Below are 20,835 nucleotides of genomic sequence, written 5' to 3' on the forward strand. Positions count from 1 at the left end.
GGTGCTGCTGCTCACAGTCAGGTTTCAGCTTTCTGAGACTGCAGACGTGTGTGTGTGTGTGTGTGTGTGTGTGTGTGTGTGTGTGTGTGTGTGTACTGGTGACAAAAGGCCTTAATGGCTAAAACTATAATTGTGTTGTTCCTATGGCGAATCAGCATCTCCGCTATATGGTAAGTAGCAACTTTCCTTCTCTCGTATTGTTTTCCTGGATAAGCTTGAATTCTTTGCACAAATTATCTATGCCTCTCTTAAGTTCATTATCTTAAGTTATCTGAATCTTAAGTTCTGAAGTATCATTAAGTTCTGAAGCTAAATTTGAAGAAACGTTGTCGGAGGTTACCCTCTCAGGAACTTTTCGGTCGATTATTTCCTCTATCTGTTCCACCTGATTACTTATATTTACTATGTCTGAAGCTGCTAGTTTCTACTTACTATTTTGTTCCATGTCATCTACTCGAATGCTCACACCTGCAATTTGCGATTTATCCTGTTTTCCCAAACCCTCTCTTAAGTGCGCAACCTCTGCTTCACAGCATCGAATGTAACATTGCATGTGCTTTGAAATGATCATAACTTTTTACTTAGTTCAGTTGTTACATTATTACATTTATCTTCAATATCACATTCTAGCTTTTAGCTAAATTCTGAAATTGCTCTTTCTGTCTCTGGTCAAAGTCAGTAAACAGTTGATTTACATGAGTATTCAAAGAACTAGTTAGTTCACTCTTTAAATCTAACTTCAGATTTTCGACCTTATTATTTACAGTGTCAAATTAAGTCTTTAATAGATATATTTGTTGCTTGACTGTTCAAGATTTCATTCTGGTTACTTAAAACTTCACTCAGATCATCTAATTTAATATTTAATTGGGCATTCACTGAATCTAACTTAAGACTTTCAACATTTAAAACTGCACTCTGTGCTTCTAAATTTTTTACTTAAAGTAATAATTTGGGCGTTTGACTCTGTTCTTTGGTTATCAATTAAATTTGCTATTTCAGACCAGTCTGGCATTTCCTTAGTCACTTTAATAGCTGTGGCTGGTTCTGCTAGCTGCTGTTCTTGATCCATATTCTTCCTACTTTTAGATAGAGTTACCACTAAAAAACCTCACTTCTAAATATACTAACTACAGTACTATGGTTTTGAATAGTTTCTGTAACTTTCTATTCAAACAATTATTGTCTTTTGCTCACCCGATGTAGAGTTTTAGGCTGCGTCGGTAAGCAAGTGTGGAATCAGCACCGGTGAACAGCACGGGCGGCGGCGATGACGTCGAATGTTGGTTTCAGTGTCGATAGCCGGATTTGGAGTCACACCGGTGAACACCACGGGCACCAGTGGCGTCAAATGTTGGTTTCAGCGTTGGTGTTGGCTGCAATGTGTGTGTGTGAGCTGTGTACTCTTCACACCAAATCTTCTTAGTTGAGATATTTTAGGCGTAACTCTTCTTAGTCTAAAGGTTGAGGTCTTCTCTCTGTTCTTTTGACGTTAGTACTTTCGTAAGTCTTTTACTGTGTTGCATTTGCAACTTTCTTCCATTTAGTTTCTTGGATTCAATACAATTACTCAAAACAGTTCTCTTATCTTGTTATGCCTGGTTGCTATGGCAACTCAAAATATCGTCTTCCCTTTTCAGTCTTAAAATTCCCATTTTCTTTAGGTCTTGCCACTTAGGTTGCAACGTTCTAACGGTTTCGGCGACAAGAAAAGCAGTGCAAAATTGGATTGTGAACTTCACACTTCTCTTACTACAGTTGACTTACTTGAAATGTTTAGCCGATCTTCTTCTCTGAATATGCAGCTGCGTCAATCTCCACAACTTCTTCTTCGAAGAAATAATGCTGGTTAGAGGAACAAACACATACTCTCTCTCTCACTAGAATAACTCGGTACCCTCATACTTTCAGGTAAGTTCAGGTGTATTTTCATCTCCACAAGTTTCACATAAACATACAAATTCTTTCAAGTCAACTACGACGATACCCATTAGATACTATTAAATATAATAACATTGTGGTGCATTGCATAACCACCAGAAATTCAAAAACAAGTCTTGCTTCTTGAAAGTCTAACACCAAGATCAAGACAGCGTCTCTAGACAAAACATGTTTCAATTGTTCGAAACAATTACAATCATTACACTGTCAAAGAATAATGCATGCTTGCTCCTTGTACGTCACGTACAGCTACTATGGCACGAGCTGCAAACACTTGTTGGCGTCGCTTGTCTGACGTCGCTCCTGTCCTCCCAGGACCAACGTCCATCTTGCAAACACAGACATGTGTTGCACAATAAATAGCCTCTCTCCCACACTTATCTTTAAAATATCGCATGTTCGAGGCGGCAGAAGGTCGAGTGGTTCCAGAATTTACTTGTAAATTCTTGAAGCACTACACCCTTAAAGCTGAGAATTAAGCCTGTCAAATTAGCAACTCCAGTTTTTTTTAGTAAAATAGCCTCAAAAACAATGTATAAAGAATGTGGGACACATCAATCTTATGAACACAGCATAATGTTCACAGAAATAAATGAAATAATAAATAATCCAAAGAAGTGAGCAATAAATTCATACAGAAAGTTTGCAACAATTGGCACAAAATAAATACATGACTGAAAACCCAGCTTCAGTATTAAAAACACTATCCAATCTTTTTTTTACGCATGGCATTAGTGAGAGGGTCCTCCTAACAAAAATTCAAAACTGCAAGCTAAGTCTTGCAGTTGGGATGATTTTTCACCCAATAGCTAAAGAAATGCAGAGGAGAATTTGTGAAGCCTCCGACACACTTAACAAATTTCTCTCTCTGCCATGGAGATACCCAGATCTCTTGAAAAACAACTGAAATTCTACCTATGTATAAGAAGAGAATGAAAACTGACAAAAGAAACTACAGGCCAGCACTGTTAACTTCAGAACTTGGCACATTACTAGAGAAAGTAGTATTAAATCAATTCAAGGTATATTTCACAAACATAATCTATTCAAAAACCTACAACATGATTTTAGAAAAGGAAGATCTATTGTAACAGCAGTAGCATCTTCTATACATGAAATATTAAAAAAGATGGATAAAAAAGACAAGATAACAGGCACTTTTCTGGCTATGAGTAAAGCTTTTGATACTATGAATCATACTATTCTACTGCATAAATTAGAAGAATGAGAGGAGTAGCCTCACAACTACAAACCTCCAATCTGAAAGAATTAAGCTAAGTTATAAAAGGAATGAAGAGTTGCTAGAAAACAGTGTGTGAAGCTAACTTATAAAAGGAATAAACAGCTGCCAACAACCAAATCAACCTAGAGTATACTTCAACTTGTGGTGCCTCCTCAAGTAAGTATATTAGGGCCATTGCTGTCATTTGGGTACATTAATGATGTCACTGAACCCCAAAATTGCAAAGTTGCAGGATATGCTGAAGAAACATCCTTTGTTGGTTGGAGTTGTGGAACACAAACAGCTGCCATCAGTAGTGAAATTAGTTACAATTTTCTATCAACTTACCTTACGGCAAATAGGCTACTTGTAAATAAAGAGAAGGCAGTGATAATGCAGTTCATGCTTAGTCATAATCAGAACATAAATGGTACTCAATTTACACCTCCATTGGCACTTCGTTACACAAATAAAAACAAATTTTTTAGATATTACTGATGATGAAAACCTGTCATGGAAAAACCATACAATTACATTTGTAAGCAAATCAGTTCAAATGTGTATCTACCGAAAAGGGTCTCAGTCTTCCCAGTCCATGAAAGCTTAAGGCAGATATATTACAGACTGGTACATACCTATCTTCAGTATGGTACTGAGTTATGGGGTGGGGAAACAACAGTCCATACAGAGTGGCATTCTATTCTATGAAAAAGGCAATATGAATGATAGCTAAGATAAACAAGAGAGCCTTCAGGAATTTTCATAAAATATAAAATATTTACCATCAACTCTATGGACATCCTGCAGGAAATTATGTTTGTAAAACTGAATCCAGAACATAATGCAGTAAACAGTAATGTACATAACTCCAATATATGGAAAGGGGAAAATTTTTTACATAATTATAAGAAGAAACAAGGCTGCAAACCATAGTCCACATACAGCAGGAAAATTTTTTTACAACAGACTATCATGTGATCTCAAGACAACTAATTTAAAAACCTTAAAGAATAAACTGAAGCATTTATTAATAGAGAGAAGCTATTATTCAGCAGATGATTTAAGTTGTAATGTCTCTTTATAAAACAGTGTACATGGATAGTAAATAAATAAATTTAAAAAAATGGTAATCATCAAATACAAATTCAAACAGCTTCAGTCTACACACCTAACAATGTGCATTACATTACATGTACTTATGGTTAGTCAGGTGCTAATCTGTGCAGTGGGTGCATGTCATCTGCAAGCCTCTCTAAACTTCAAAACAATTTTCTAACAATACCCCCTACTTGTACACAACGGCAATGTCTGTCAACAGCCTCATAAGACTACGTGCATTAATTGACAAGTAATTTACATATGTTGTGAACAATTAACTTTGCTTCTGATGCCACATACTGAATTCTACTTGCAACAAAGTCTTAAATCCAAAGTTGATCAGTTCATACACATTGATGCTCATTTTTTGGGTACTAGGTGATGCGTAGAACTGTGCCCATTACTTGAGAGAAGTAAAAAAAAAAAAATGCCTTTGAACACTATGGGACTTAACATCTATGGTCATCAGTCCCCTAGAACTTAGAACTACTTAAACCTAACTAACCTAAGGACATCACACAACACCCAGTCATCACGAGGCAGAGATAATCCCTGACCCCACCGGGAATCGAAACTGGGAACCCGGGCGCGGGAAGCAAGAACGCTACCGCACGTGAGAGAAATCAAGAAACACAATCTCAAACTGAGCTCTAATAGGTTAGGTTAGTGTTTTTTAATGTCCCGTCGACAACGAGGTAATTAAAGACTGAACACAAGCTCGGGTTAGGGAAGGATGGGGAAGGAAATCGGCCGTGCCCTTTCAAAGGAACCATCCCGGCATTTGCTTGAAACGATTTAGGGAAATCACGGAAAACCTAAATCAGGATGGCTGGAGACGGGATTGAACCGTCGTCCTCCCGAATGCGAGTCCAGTGTGCTACCCACTGCGCCACCTTGCTCGGTGAGCTCTAATATCAACATTCTCCTGTATTTGATGGATAATTAGTTTCACTCAAACAGAGTTTATGGAAACCATGGTGATTCCTCAATCAGTGTTATTCTTTCTGCAGAAATGTCATTAGACATGAGTACAGTATGTGATCCACAATTCTAGAAGACATGGACATCGGTCACACAGTACGCCAAATTGCTACAGTGATCTATGAAGTACTGGTGCTACAAGAGAAGCCAATTCAATGTAGAATCTGAGGGCCACCACACCAAGTCATGTGGCCTTTCCTCTATTGAGTACCTGAGTTGTTGTTTAGTTTGCTATTCACTTATTTCTACTTCTGTTATTTTTGCACCTTATGTCAACCAAATGGAGGTACTGTACTGTGATGATCTTCGGTGAAGGAGTTTTGAAATGCATAATTTAGTATTTTGGCCTTCATTTTATCACTTCAGTGCAACCACGATTAACAGACATTTGGACAGACAGCTTTGTTCCATGACTAACTTTATGTAGGACCAGAACATTTTAGTGTTTTTTTTTTTCACAGCTCAGCAGGTAAGATCTTGTTTTCAAATTCACTTAATACTTCTCACATAATTGTTTGTTTTGACATTGTTCAGTTTTTGTTTGTCAACAAATTATTTGGCTTCATTTGAATCTGTTATGCAACTCTCTCTGCTGTCCATGTAGTTTTATAATACTGTTACTGAACCATGGTTATATTTCCCACTCCTCACTGTCTTCCATGGCACCAATACCATTCGTGCCAGTGGTCCTCCACAATCTCCTCCCCGTAACTGAATGTTTGCTGCTGACTGTTCACGTGCTGTTAAATAATTTTCCTATTGCACTTGTTCTGCAGAAATATCTTTCTGCCTTCTTAGATTCTTGTTCAACACTAGTTATCAATTACAAAACACTAGTTATCAGTTATACATCAATAGCTCAGCAGTTGCTGATTCCTAGATTTATATTTACTGAATCTAAATTTTCATGCCATCTTGTACCCAATAGATTTAATATTTTTCCCTCAATGGTGGGCTGCCTCACTAACTGCTCTACATAATTTCTGGGGAAAATGTTTTGTGCAGCACTGTAAAGCTCTTTGTCCCCCGCATCTCATTCTAACCCACATGTCTCCCAATCTATAGATGGTAGACTGTGTTCTTCCCCCGGTGTTATGGCAAGATCAGTGAAGTTGCGAATGGTATTTTACAGGCTTTCTACGAAGAGCAAGTTCTTCACAGCAATAAACACACTGCCAATGTTGGAGTCCAAACACATTCCGTTCTGTGTTTAATAGTTCACTGCTGTTTGTGTGCGTCATCAGCCAACTGCGTGTGCCAAGTATTATGTACGTTTTGTAAAATGAAGAAGCCGTACAACAATTGCTGAGTCAACACTCTTTTATTGCATACACAACCAGAAGGGAAACACTGAATCCAGTGGAGAAGAAGTACAAGTTTTATAAAATTCCTTATCTTGAATATATATTACAGTGGACTGAAAAGAAACTCGTCAGCCAACATAGTTCCGCCATTTTTATACCAAGAAAATTGTTGGGTAGTGGTTATAGGAGCTAAGAAGCTTTCAAAAAGGATAATTTCTCCTACCTGGTGTGTACTGCATTGAATGTGATACAGGCCAGGTGTGCAAGAGCAGACATATTGGCCAGATGGTAGGAATTCTCATATGAGATTTAAATAACACAAAGATGTGGGAAATTCTAGATCAGCTTTGACAATGCATTTGACTGACAACCAACATCAGCTCTAGCAGGTTAGTGGTAACTTAACTGTCTTATACACTGCAGAGAAAGGTTGGATATCCAATGTACTTCAAGAAATTGAAATCTTAAGATGTCTCCATTCCCATTCTCTTGATACTATTAATGAACAAACTGACTTGTATCACAAAAACATTTTAGTCAATTATAACTTTATTCTGGCAAGTTAAGGTGTATATGTAACGTAATATTTTCCTGGTTTTTAGATGTATAGGTTCTCTTCCCTACGAATGTTGTGATGGTTCTGTCTCCTTTCTGCTGTCACACTCCACTTTTCCAGTTTAAACAGTTTACTTACCACATATCTGATCCATAACTGTGCCTGCACCTTGTATTGTGTGCACCACCAATACTGGTGGCTAGTAAGCATTTACTAATATTTGGTTTTGTTGTTAGTGTTCTCAGTCGGGGCCGTATGGGGGGAACAGTTCTTATAGAATTTATGTAAGTAATTCCACACGATATGTTTCTTTTCTCCTCCCGTCTTTAGTGCATCTTACATGTTTTATGATTCTGGTGACTGTCAAAGACCAGGCATGAAGTTAGCTTTTTTGGGATTTTTCTAGGTCGCCCCTTTCCTCTTCCGACACAGAACTTTTGTTCCACGACAACACAGGGGTGAAGATGAGCTTAGATGGTTAAGTGGTTTTTATTTGTAAGTAACATGCTGTTCTCTCTTTTATTTTATTTTAAAAAATTAACAGTATAGTTTCATATCTGAAAAAGAAACACCCTTGAGGATTCCCTACCATTATCTTGTAACACAGTGTTTTGATTATTACAGTTTACACCAGATGATGAAGCTTTAAGTGCTCCGATACCAGTCATGTATGCAATAAAAGATCATCAATTCAGCTACTGTTGTGCCATTTCTTCATTTTACAAGATGGACTCTTACAGTTGCAGTGGTCCCACAGGAAGATCTCTTTGTATTACACATGTGGTGTTACTAATAATGAGGGACAGTAACTCTGGAACCTTTCTCTGTACACTACTGCAGGCAGCTGTTATTAAGTTTAAATTTTGTTCTTTTGACTTACAATGATGTTTACTCTCTCTCAATTACAGGGGACTTGCACAAAGCTCCTCGGTGTACAACATGTAACTGATAACAAGGTGTAGAGAAGGGTTTTTGTAATGTATAAGAATCTTTGTGTGTGTGTGTATCTCACACACTGTGCTGTACAAGTAGCTGCTTCCATTGTGTAATGTTCAGCTGGATTTTATAGAGGAAACATACAATTTACCGACTGACAGTTCGGGTCGAGAAACATACTCCCTAGAATCAACAGTGCTTCTGGTTTAATCCAAACCAGGGGGCCACAGTAGACCCGGTGGCAAGGAAACCACCGCCCTCTGGTCAGAGAATAAAAGACAGCCAAGTAAAATGTGGCGGACAGTAATCTGGACACCACAAACACTGCAGATTGGGGGGGTCCTCCCACCAGAGTTAAAAACCATGCGTTAAGGGACTGTGCCCGATGCGGAGGCGAGTGAGGCGAACCTCATCCCGCCTGCATGGTGGCCTTGACCGACCGTCAGCCACTCCTCTTCCCATTGAAACATAACACGAAAACGCAAAAGAGAGGTAACAGCATGAGGGGGACGGCATATTCAACAACGTGAGGGAGGGAACATGCATCTTTGGCAGCCACATCCGCCAGTTCATTTCCCTTAATACCCACATGTCCCGGCACCCAGCAGAAAGAAACCTCCTTCCCCTGCCACTGCAGGAGGAGTAGGGGATCATGGATGTTCTGGACGACCATATCCGCTGTGTACAAGTGTTGCATGGTCTGAAGGGCACTCAGGGAGTCAGAACAGATGAGATGAGAAACTTAAAACTGGGAACACATCTCATCTACTCCAATGCCCGCAAGATTACAAACAATTCGGCATCAAAGATGGTAAACGCAGCAGGAAGCCTTAACTTGACGACTCGATCAGGAAAAACAACAGCACAACCAACAGTCCCCCTGTTTAGAGCCATCTGTAAACACTGGTACATGGTCGGGATGCTGGTTTAAAATACCGTAAAATAAGGAGGTAAAAACAAATGCAGGAGTGCAGCTCCTCCAGTACTCTGACAAGTCTAAAAGTACGCTGGGCCTCTGGAGCAACCAGGGAGGCAGGCGGGTAAAACCCTGGAGTTTGGGTGCCACACGCTCCACACCAAGGGACTCAAGCAAATGCTTGGCACGAATCCCAAATGGTCTCGTTGCCCTGGGACGGCTGGAAAATAGACATTCCATAGGCAGGGGAGGTAGGACAGGCAAGGAATTGACACACCCGTCGCACCATGAGGAGTTTCCGCCAGATGGCGAGCGGCGGTTCCCCTGCATCAGCACACAGGCTGGGGATGGGACTGGTACGGAATGCACCAGTGGCCAGCCTGATACCCTCATGGTGAACTGCATCAAGAATCTTCAGATACGAAGGCCTCACTGACCCATACACAGTGCATCCATAGTCAAGACGCGACCGGACAAAAGCCCTATAAAACTGCAGCAGACGCGCCCGATCTGCTCCCCAGGACTGATGACTCAGACACTTCACAATATTCAGTGCCTTGACGTCTTTAAGGTGCGGCAACCACAACAACTTGGAATCAAAAGTGAAGCCCAGGAACCTCACAGTGTCGCTAAAAGGAAGAATGGTGTCCCTCAGACACAATTCAGGGGAGGTAAAAGGACGTCAAGAAAGATTAAAATGAACACACACACATTTGTCTGCAGAAAAAGTAAAACCCGTCTTCGCAGTCCATGCCTCTAATCGCTTTATCGTCAGCTGCAGCTACCGACTAGCAGTGACAAGACTGGAGGAAGAACAGAAAATAGCAAAATCGTCCACAAACAAGGAGCACTGGGCAGAACTCCGGATAGTTGACATGATACTGTTAATGGCGATGGCAAAGAGGGTGACACTTAAAACGCTTCCCTGAGGAACACCATTCTCCTGCATGTACAAATCAGATAGCACATTACCAACGTAAGAGAGCTTCAGTCATAGGTAAAGCAGAGGGTAGACTTCGGTTTATTGATAGAATACTGTGGAAGTGCTATCAGTCTAGAAAAAGGATTGCTTACAAATCACTCATGCCACTGTTTCTAGAATATTGCTCAAGTGTGTGGGACCAATACCAAATAGGACTAACAGGGGATACTGAATGTATACAGAGCAGGGTAGCATGAATTGTCACAGGTTTGTTTGATATGTGAGAAAGTGTCACAGACATACTGAAGAAACTGGCCTGGAAGATTCTTGAAGACAGATATATACAATCCCAAAAAAGTCTACTAAGAAAATTTCATGAACTAGTTTTAAATGGCGACTAAGTGAATACTACAATCCCCCAAGTATCGCTCAGACAGGGATCGTGTGGATAAGATTAGAATAATTACTGCACACATGGAAGCATTCAGACAATCCTTCTTCTACATCTACATCTACATACATACTCCGCAAGCCACCCAACGGTGTGTGGCGGAGGGCACTTTACGTGCCACTGTCATTACCTCCCTTTTCTGTTCCATTCGTGTATGGTTCGCGGGAAGAATGACTGTCTGAAAGCCTCCGTGCGCGCTCGAATCTCTCTAATTTCTTCTTTCTAAGCTCCATATGTGAATGGACAGGAAGAAACTCTAATAAGCCACAACCTTTTAAAGGAGTCATCCTGGCAATTTCCTCCTCAAATGATTAAGGGGAATTGCAGACAATCTAAATTTGGATGGACAGATATTTGAACCCCCATCCTGGTAGTGGCAGTTACCACGTGATAGTTTGCAAAACGTAATGAAAACAAGGAAATCTGACATCAAATGTTTCTGCAATAAGAGCCAAAGCTAAGGTGTGTTTAGGTGTCACAAATGTGGGCATGTGATTGCCATCTGTCAAAGTCGCCCATGGAAAGGTACTGCACTGCACAACATTATGCCAGAGCCACCAGCCAACGTCAAAGCTCTCAAACTGATGATCTCACTAGTCAACAACAACCCGGATGCAGATTTCAAAATGGATGACAGAGCTTCTGTATATGTAATTAATGCTTATTTGGAGGCAAATAAATGGTAGCTGGTAACATACAGTAATCAGCCTATAGCATTAAAAGACTTAGTAATAGTCGGCATTACGTATGAATATGTATGTAGTCCAAAAGTATTTTCTTCACCAGATATAACCGACATTTTTAGTTTAGACAACTCTACTGGCTTCAGTCTTCAAATATAAGATTCATCTGAGTCATATCTAATAGTACTGCATTTAGTGATCTGAATGCTACAGGCAAAAAACACAATCATTTATTTAAATCCAATTTGGCTTGTGCATAAAACTTTGAACCACACATATTAAAACAAAGTGCTGCCACTCATTTTTTTGGACTTTAACTATACCTTTTACTATGAAGGAAGTAGTTAAATTTGATCGTTCAAAGGAATCAGATGTTGTGACACCATTCACATCTTGCCAATTGGCCCATTCATGGTTGTAATTAAAAAATATAAGAGCACAATTAGGATTTGTGGCTATTTTAAAGCGTCTGTCAATGCTCAGTCTAATGTATATCTCTATCTGATTACACATCGAGAAAAGCTACTGGTTAAGTTATCAGACGGCTACTTCCGTTCTAAGACAGATGCTCAGAATCAGAGCATGTTATGGTAACACATACAATTTTTGGACTATATCTATCATATATTGATGTGGTGAGTGCTCCTGCTACTCTTTAGAAATAATTAGAGCAGCTTGTACAGTTTACTACAAGCTGGGAACTATTTTGATTTTATTTTAATCTTTGGGTCTATCTAAGAGTAGCTTGTACAGTGTACTACAAGCTGGGAACTATTTCCATTTTATTTTAATCTTTGGGTATATCCACAACAATTTAATACAGCTCTTTAATAGATGTAAATAGTATTTTTTTAATTCTGCATTCAGACCTTGGTCACATACTGAGCAAAGATTGTCTCGGGTCCACATCAGCTCCCACTGAAGTAACTGATAGGATTGTGTCCAAAATTTTGAAGGAGCTACAGCTGTTTTTGGTTAAGACAAATTATTAATGTAAATTTATACTGATGCTGCACAGATAATATGCCCACTCAACCAGATTCAAAAATTTAGTTAAATTTCAGTCTCCATTGCTTTTGAGACTACGTCCTTGAAACTAGTGTTCAAATTCTGTACTGTCACATTTATGCCAGGGAAACGTAGTCCTGGTGACAGATACATTGCAATTTGATATAAACACTGTTCTGTAATTCCTCCTGACAGCATGGAACAACCAACTGGATACACTTATAAGACACCAATAACGAAACGTGTGAATTAAAGGGGTCGACTGAAGAAAGTGCTAACCCACGAGAACATATTTTTGAGTTATTGCGTGTTGTAAGTTGGGTTATATCTGTAAATTGTAAATATCAGCGAACTCATTAGTAACATTTTCAATGAATTATTACACAATTTTCTTAATTATATATGTTAAATAGTAAAAATTTGTTAACAAATCCTAGATAACTGTTTTGTTGTAACATTGTCCCTTCTCTTGTGGGTTAGCACTGACTTAATTAAAAAGTTTCAGGAAAAGTTCTAAGAGCAAAATTGAGACCATTACTACCTTCTCTTCTGAACGGCATGTTGCAATGTATCGCAGATATGCTCAATAATGTTCATGTCTGTGGAGTTTGGTGGCCAGTGGAAGTGTTTAAACTCAGAAGAGTGTCCCTGGAGCCACTCTGTAGCTATTCTGGACATGTGGGGTGTCGCATTGTTCTACTGGAATTGCCCAAATCAGTCAGAATGCACAATGGACATGAATGGATGCACGTGATCAGACAGGATGCTTACATACGTATCACCTGTCAGAATCGTATCTAGACTTATCAGGGGTTCCATTATCACTCCAACTGCACATGCCCAATACCATTACAGAGCCTCCACCGGCCTGAACAGTCCCCTGCTGACATGCAGGATCCATGAATTCATGAGGTTGTCTCCATACCTATACACATCTATCCATTCAATACAATTTGAAACGAGACTCGTCCGACCAGGCAGCATGTTTCCACTCATCCACACTCCAATCTCAGTGTCAACAGTCCAGTGGAGGCGTAAAGCTTTGTGTCGTGCAGACATCAAGGGTACATGAGTGAGCCTTCCGTTCCAAAAGTCCGTATCGATGATGTTTTGTTGAATGGTTCACACGCTGACACTTGTTGATGGCCCAGCATTGAAATCTGCAGCAATCTGTGGAATGTTTGTACTTCTGTCACATTGAGCGATTCTCTTCAGTCATCATTGGTCCGATTCTTGCAGGATCTTTTCCCGGCCACACCGATGCCGGAGATTTGACGTTTTACTGGATTCCTGATATTCACGGTACACTCCTGAAATGGTCATATGGGAAAATCCCCACTTCATCGGTACCTCGGAGACGCTATGTCACATCGCTCATGCACCAGCTACAACACCACGTTCACACTCATTTAAATCTTGATAACCTGCCATTGTAGCAGCAGAAACCAATCTAAGAACTGTGCCAAACACTTGTCTTATAAAGGCATTGGTGAACCCCATCACCATATTCTACCTGTTTACGTATCTCTGTATTTGAATGCGCATGCCTGTACCAGATGCTTTGTCGCTTCAGTGTATATTTACTTAACAATATCCTGACATTCTCATTTCACTTCACTGATTGTTACGATATCTAAGATTAAGTCTCTGCATTTCCCTTTTTAGATTTTCTAGCTACCCTACCATATTTAGACTTCTGACTTTCCACACTCCCATCTCATAGAATATGACCCTTTCATTGGTCTTTCAATATTTGTGTCCTGCTTAGGTGGCACTTTCCTCTCCAGTAGCAACACAGGGAGTACAGCATTCACTTGTGTATTACTTTATGAGCTTCTCACTAGGAAAGATTTATTTTGTTTTACCTGCATACTTTGTAGTTCAGTTCTTAAGTTTCTTGCATGCTTATGTATTTACTAGACACAGTCCCACGGTTTAATAATTGTATGGTGTTGAGTTCCACCACCTTCATTGCTGATACGGACTGTGACTGCTTTGTTTTTATGTGAGCTGAATTGGTGACCTTTCACTCACAGCTGCAGGTGGTGCTGGCTTCAGTAACACAGATTGAGGCTCTTGCCAATGGGCATCTGTCCACTACTGTGACCACCCCAATTTATGTTCACACTGAGGTTGATCCCTCACTTGTGATCAAATGGGGGGGGGGGGGGGGGAGGGGGAGGGGGTGCATTTCCAGGTGAAACAGGCATCAAAAGACTTTCTGGGGTGGTGATCAAAAGTGGGAATTCACAGAGAGTGGGATAACTGGTAGTTGGGAGCTCCAATGTTATGCATGTGATTGGGGCCTCATGTTCAGTGTGCACTGTGTGTGCATACTGGGACAAGTTCACGGTGTGGGACAGGTTCTTCTGGATGCCATGAAGAACAGGGTTGCAGCCTCCTGCAGGTGGTTGCTCACGTCAGTACTAACGATTTGCATAACTTTGGAGCAGAAGAGATTCTCTTTTCTGGTGGCTATATGAAATGCTAACGACTGCCAGTCTTGTGTGCAAGAGAAGAGAGAACTCACCACCGGTAGCATCGCCTGCAGGATGAAATGCAGACCTTTGATACAGATGGTTCTGCAATCTGCAGATTTCTTGATTTGCACCATAGGGTGGTGTGGCTTCTGGTTTTGCTCAATAGGTCAGGGGTCCATTACACACAGGAGGCAGCTACATGGTAGCAGTAGACTGTGTAGAATGGACTAGACAATTTTTTAGATTAGAAGGTTTTGGGAAAGTACAAAAGGGCTTCAGTCTCAAACATTGCAGGCAGAAACAGGATGAGAGAAGACCTAGGAACCATCAGCATCACAGTTGTAAATTGTCGTAGTTATGTTGAGAAAGAAACACAGCTCCAAGTGTAACTGAAACCACTGAAGCTCACATAATTATAGGTACTAAAGCTGGAGATAAGCTGAGTTGAAATTTTTACAAAGGACCTAATGGTATTAAGAAAACAGTAAAAAGTAGTTTACCTTGTAGTAACACCGAAGAAGATAGTTCCTGTTGGCTTAGTATGGGTAGAGCTTATACTTGATAACCGGAATAAATTAATAATTGGTTCCTTGTTCGGACCCCCACACTCAGATGATGCAGTTACTGAGAGGTTCAAAGAAAACTTGTATCTTATTTCAAGATAGTGCTCACTCATACAATAATAGCTGGTGGTGACTTCATTCTACCCTCAATAATTGGGGAAAATACATGTTTAAAGTCAGTGGTGGGCTTAAAATGTTGTATGAAATTGTAATAAACGCTTTTTCCAAAAATTATTTTGAGCAATTAGTTAAGGCACGTACTTTCAGTGTAAATGGTTGCAAAAACATACTTGACCTCCTGGCAACAAATAATCGTGAACAAATAGGTGCATCATGACAGGTACAGGAAATTAGTGACCACCAGGTCACTGTAGCTGACTTAATACCGTAACATTCAAAGCCACAAAAACTCAACTTAAAATCTATGTTTTTACAAAAGATGATAAAAATGCACTTGACACCTCCCTAAGAGAAAGTCTCCATTCGTTCCAAACTAACTATGTCAGTGTGGCTTGAATTCAAAAAAATAGTGTCAACAGCAACTGATTTAGACCAAATGAATTAACAAGAGATGGGACTGATCTCCCATAGTAACCAAAACAGGTCAGACTGCTGTTAAGAAGCAATAAAAACAAATATGCAAAATTAAAAAGAACGGAAAATTTCCAAGGTTGGTAGCACAGACTTCAATTCAAGAAGCTTTTATCAATTTCCACAGTAAAAATCTGTCTCAAAATCTGGCACAAAATTCAAGGAGATTCTGGTCATCTGTAAATTACACCACTGCTAAGATACAATCTATACTGTCATTGGTTGATGGCAACAGTAATAGTAATGCTACCGATGACAGTGCCACTAAAGCAGAGTTACTAAATACAGTTTTTCAAAATTTCTTCACCGAAGAAGACAAAATAAATATTCCAGGCTTTGAACCAAGCACAGATGCCAACATGAATACCTTACACAGGAAATTCCTCACACCACCTCAGATTTAGTGGTAAAATGGCCCAGCGAATAGCTCGCCGAAAACAGAACACAAATTAAGCATGAAAACAGGAAGAAGATGTACTGAACATTGAAACATAAGAAGCAAAACATACACAATGAATGGTCCAAGGTCAACATGCGCAACATCAAGTGAATTGCAAGACTCACAGCATCAAAATTGGAAGATCGTGGTGTTGGACTTCAAGGTGAGAGATCCGTTTTGAAAACTCCCTAGTGCCCACTCCATTTTACTACTAGAACAGTTACAGATCTACTAGAGAGACTGCCTACACTACACTGTCTACTTCTTGAATACTGCTGTGCAGTATGGGATTCTTACCAGGTAGGATTGATGAAGGACATCAATAAAGTCCAAAGAAGGGCAGCTTGTTTTGTATTATTGTGAAATAGGGGAGAGAGTGTCACATATATGACAGGAAAACTGGAGTGCCAATCATTAAAACAGAGGTCTTCTTCACAAAATTTCAATCGTCAACTTTCTCTTTCGAATTCAAAGATTTTTGTTTCATGGCCACTTACACATGGAGAAATGTTCATCATAAAAAAAAGAGAAATCTGAGCTTGCACAGAAAGATTTAAGTGTTTATTTTCCAGTGCACTGTTCAGGAGGGGAATGATAAAGAAATAGTCTGAAAGGGGTTTGATGAACACACTGCCAGGCAATAAGTGTTAATTGTAGAGTAGTCATATAGGCATCAATATGGATCGCCTCCTCTTCTGCAGCCCCACCCCATCGATTCGATTTGGGGGGGGGGGGCTACTTTTTCTCTCTCTCTCTCTCTCTCTCTCTTTCTTTTTGTGAATGGAGAGATCATTTGATACATTTTCAAACATAGCCCGATCAAAGTGAGTTCTGCACAACCGCTGTTGCACATTTCGGGCAGAATCCACCATCAGATTGTCATGAACAACTTGGTGGTCAGATATATAAAAGTTACAATCATTATTATAGTGTAAAATTATGCATTACACATTTCCACATACTGTGCAACATCTTTATATCATACATTATCTATAAAACTGAGATACAATTAGTGGTGGTGACTTTTGTTATCAAGCATAAATTGCACTAACCTTATTAATATATACTTACATACTTAAGTATTCTACGTCTTGCAAAAATAATTTCTTCTTGTTTTATTTTTACACTGACTGCCAACTATCCCATATTTCAAACTTTTGAAAGTCTTTCTTAGTCACAGTGTTGTGTTAACGACTCAAATTTTAGTTAGTTGTCTTCAGAAAAATTTTAAAAAATACAACATAAATATTAATTTTTAATTCACTTATCAATTTTATTGCTTGAGTTAACATTATTAAACAAATTATCTCACCTTGGACAGTGTCACCTTCCTCTAACACATATTCATTATTCAGAAATCTTGCAGTAACTTCAGAAATATGTACTCGACCAGGTTTCCCTGTTGATTCCATTTGATTGGCAAATGTCACATCATTTGACCAAACATCAAATTTGAATCGTCGGGTTCCAACTATACCACACAACACAGTTCCTGTATGAACACCTACTCTCATGTTCACATCTGAAATTATACAAAGACATAAATCTGCTGGATGTTACATGCCATGCTAAAAGCAATTACATTCACAGAAAATATCGTTTGTTTTCTATGACTCACTTCCACGGAAACAATTCTAGTTTTCACTTTCGATGGATGTTATTAAACTGTAACTCTTACAAGCACAGGAGCAAAATCAATTTTATTCACAACACATTTTTTATATAGACAAAGATGGTACTGTACCATCTTTATCAACATATCATCTTTAATAAAGTAAGCTATGGCTTAAACAAATCTTAGTTAAATTACGAGGGTAATTTCAAAAGTAAGGTCTCCTATTTCTTTGTAAGTACATAGGACCTGCTTATTTCTACAAAGGTTTACATCAGTTTACAGCTTGAACATTTAGCTATCTTTCAACATAATCACCATTTCTGTTCATGCATTTTTGTAGACAATGTCATACCAGTTCACCGCCATGCTGTTATGAACCTGTTCTTCCACCTCATCGTCAGAGTTGAATCGCTGCGACCACAATTAACGCTGATAGGTACTGTGAGACTCTGAAAAAACTCGAACAGGCAATTCAGAACCGGAGAAGAGGAATGTTGAGCAAGGGCATACACATTCTCCATGACAACACTCACCCACACATCGCTTGGCAATCTGTTGTTCTCCTGCAACAGTTTCAGTGGAACATAATCACCCACCCACCCTATAGTCCTGACTTGGCACCCAGTGACTATCACCTGTTCCCTAGATTAAAATAACATTTGGCCGAAAAGTGATTCAGCTCTGACAATGAGGTTAAAGAGGAGGTTCATAACTTTCTGAACAGCATGGCGGCGAGCTAGTATGACATGGGCATACAAAAACTGCCACAGCGTCTACAAAAATGCATCGACAGAAATGGTGATTATGTCGAAAAATAGCTAAATGTTCAAGCTGTAAACTGATGTAAACCATTGCAGAAATAAACAGGTCTATGTACCTATAAAAAAAGGATACCTAACTTTTGGGATTACCCTTGTACTTTAAAAATGCAGTTTTGTTCACTTTAAGTAAATGCATACTAGAGAGGTTATTTATTTCAGTGAGCAGAACTTTGTAACAGAATTGTAGTTTGTTTTCACGATAAGTCCATGAGGTAGTAAGGGAATTTGCTCCCTCTTACTTAAAACAATAGAAGACATTGGATAAAATATGTGATTTCACAAATTTTTTTTATATTAGACTAAGGTATACTGCCAAATAAATGAAAGAATTCTGGAATCAGGAGAAGGCATACAGTACATCTCACTTATCAATATGGAAACAGGCAGACAATTGCTTTACAATTTCACATAACTGGATATGACCCTGCACATGGTTGGTACACTGTAGCTTAATGTATTCTTAAGGTTCCATACTAGGTGTTCAATACAATTCCCTTTGTTGTATCATGTCAGAAATCATGATTTTGACTGAGCATTTTTTCTGAAATAATAGGAATAATATAAAGTAAGAGATATCAGAAACTACACTCCTGGAAATTGAAATAAGAACACCGTGAATTCATTGTCCCAGGAAGGGGAAACTTTATTGACACATTCCTGGGGTCAGATACATCACATGATCACACTGACAGAACCACAGGCACATAGACACAGGCAACAGAGCATGCACAAGGTCGGCACTAGTACAGTGTATATCCACCTTTCGCAGCAATGCAGGCTGCTATTCTCCCATGGAGACGATCGTAGAGATACTGGATGTAGTCCTGTGGAACGGCTTGCCATGCCATTTCCACCTGGCGCCTCAGTTGGACCAGCGTTCGTGCTCGACGTGCAGACCGCGTGAGACGACGCTTCATCCAGTCCCAAACATGCTCAATGGGGGACAGATCCGGAGATCTTGCTGGCCAGGGTAGTTGACTTACACCTTCTAGAGCACGTTGGGTGGCACGGAATACATGCGGACGTGCATTGTCCTGTTGGAACAGCAAGTTCCCTTGCCGATCTAGGAATGGTAGAACGATGGGTTCGATGACGGTTTGGATGTACCGTGCACTATTCAGTGTCTCCTCGATGATCACCAGAGGTGTACGGCCAGTGTAGGAGATCGCTCCCCACACCATGATGCCGGGTGTTGGCCCTGTGTGCCTCGGTCGTATGCAGTCCTGATTGTGGCGCTCACCTGCACGGCGCCAAACACGCATACGACCATCATTGGCACCAAGGCAGAAGCGACTCTCATCGCTGAAGACGACACGTCTCCATTCGTCCCTCCATTCACGCCTGTCGCGACACCACTGGAGGCGGGCTGCACGATGTTGGGGCGCGAGCGGAAGACGGCCTAACGGTGTGCGAGACCGTAGCCCAGCTTCATGGAGACGGTTGCGAATGGTCCTCGCCGATACCCCAGGAGTAACAGTGTCCCTAATTTGCTGGGAAGTGGCGGTGCGGTCCCCTACGGCACTGCGTAGGATCCTACGGTCTTTGCGTGCATCCGTGCGTCGCTGTGGTCCGGTCCCATGTCGACGGGCACGTGCACCTTCCGCCGACCACTGGCGACAACATCGATGTACTGTGGAGACCTCACGCCCCACGTGTTGAGCAATTCGGCGGTACGTCTACCCGGCCTCCCGCATGCCCACTATACTCCCTCGCTCAAAGTTCGTCAACTGCACATACGGTTCACGTCCACGCTGTCGCGGCATGCTACCAGTGTTAAAGACTGCGATGGAGCTCCGTATGCCACGGCAAACTGGCTGACACTGACGGCGGCGGTGCACAAATGCTGCGCAGCTAGCGCCATTCGACGGCCGACACCGTGGTTCCTGGTGTGTCCGCTGTGCCGTGCGTGTGATCATTGCTTATACAGCCCTCTCGCAGTGTCCGGAGCAAGTATGGTGGCTCTGACACACCGGTGTCAATGCGTTCTTTTTTCCATTTCCAGGAGTGTAGATTTTAAACTGTACCATATTTTCACAGCTGGATATGGACTCTGGCCACAAATCATTAGTTGCGAAACGCTCAATAAAGCTGAAGAAATTGCAAAATGGAGGAAATTAAGGAGATGGGACCTGGGTAAATTGAAACCACCAGATTGTTGGAAGGTTCAAAGGGAGCATTAGACAGTAACTCACTAGAAGAGGGAAAGGAATACAACAGAAAATGATAGCAAAGCTTTGAGAGATGGATTAGTGGAGGCAGCAGATGAAAAACAAGACATGAACAAAATCTTTGGTTAACACATTATGTA

General features: G+C 40.4%; 1 protein-coding gene across 3 annotated transcripts in view; it reads right to left on the reverse strand.

The window, feature by feature from the left end:
- LOC126353953 (adenylate cyclase type 9) overlaps window positions 1-20,835 on the reverse strand; it is a 218,207-nt gene that overhangs the window by 115,786 nt on the left and 81,586 nt on the right. For all 3 annotated transcript variants that reach the window (XM_050003253.1, XM_050003250.1, XM_050003251.1), the window contains exon 4: window positions 17,404-17,613. In XM_050003253.1, the coding sequence (XP_049859210.1) occupies window positions 17,404-17,613 (210 nt within the window). The remainder of the gene's footprint in view (window positions 1-17,403; window positions 17,614-20,835) is intronic.

Source organism: Schistocerca gregaria, chromosome 3 (genome assembly GCF_023897955.1).
Source record: "Schistocerca gregaria isolate iqSchGreg1 chromosome 3, iqSchGreg1.2, whole genome shotgun sequence".
Classification (NCBI taxonomy): Eukaryota; Metazoa; Arthropoda; class Insecta; order Orthoptera; family Acrididae; genus Schistocerca; species Schistocerca gregaria.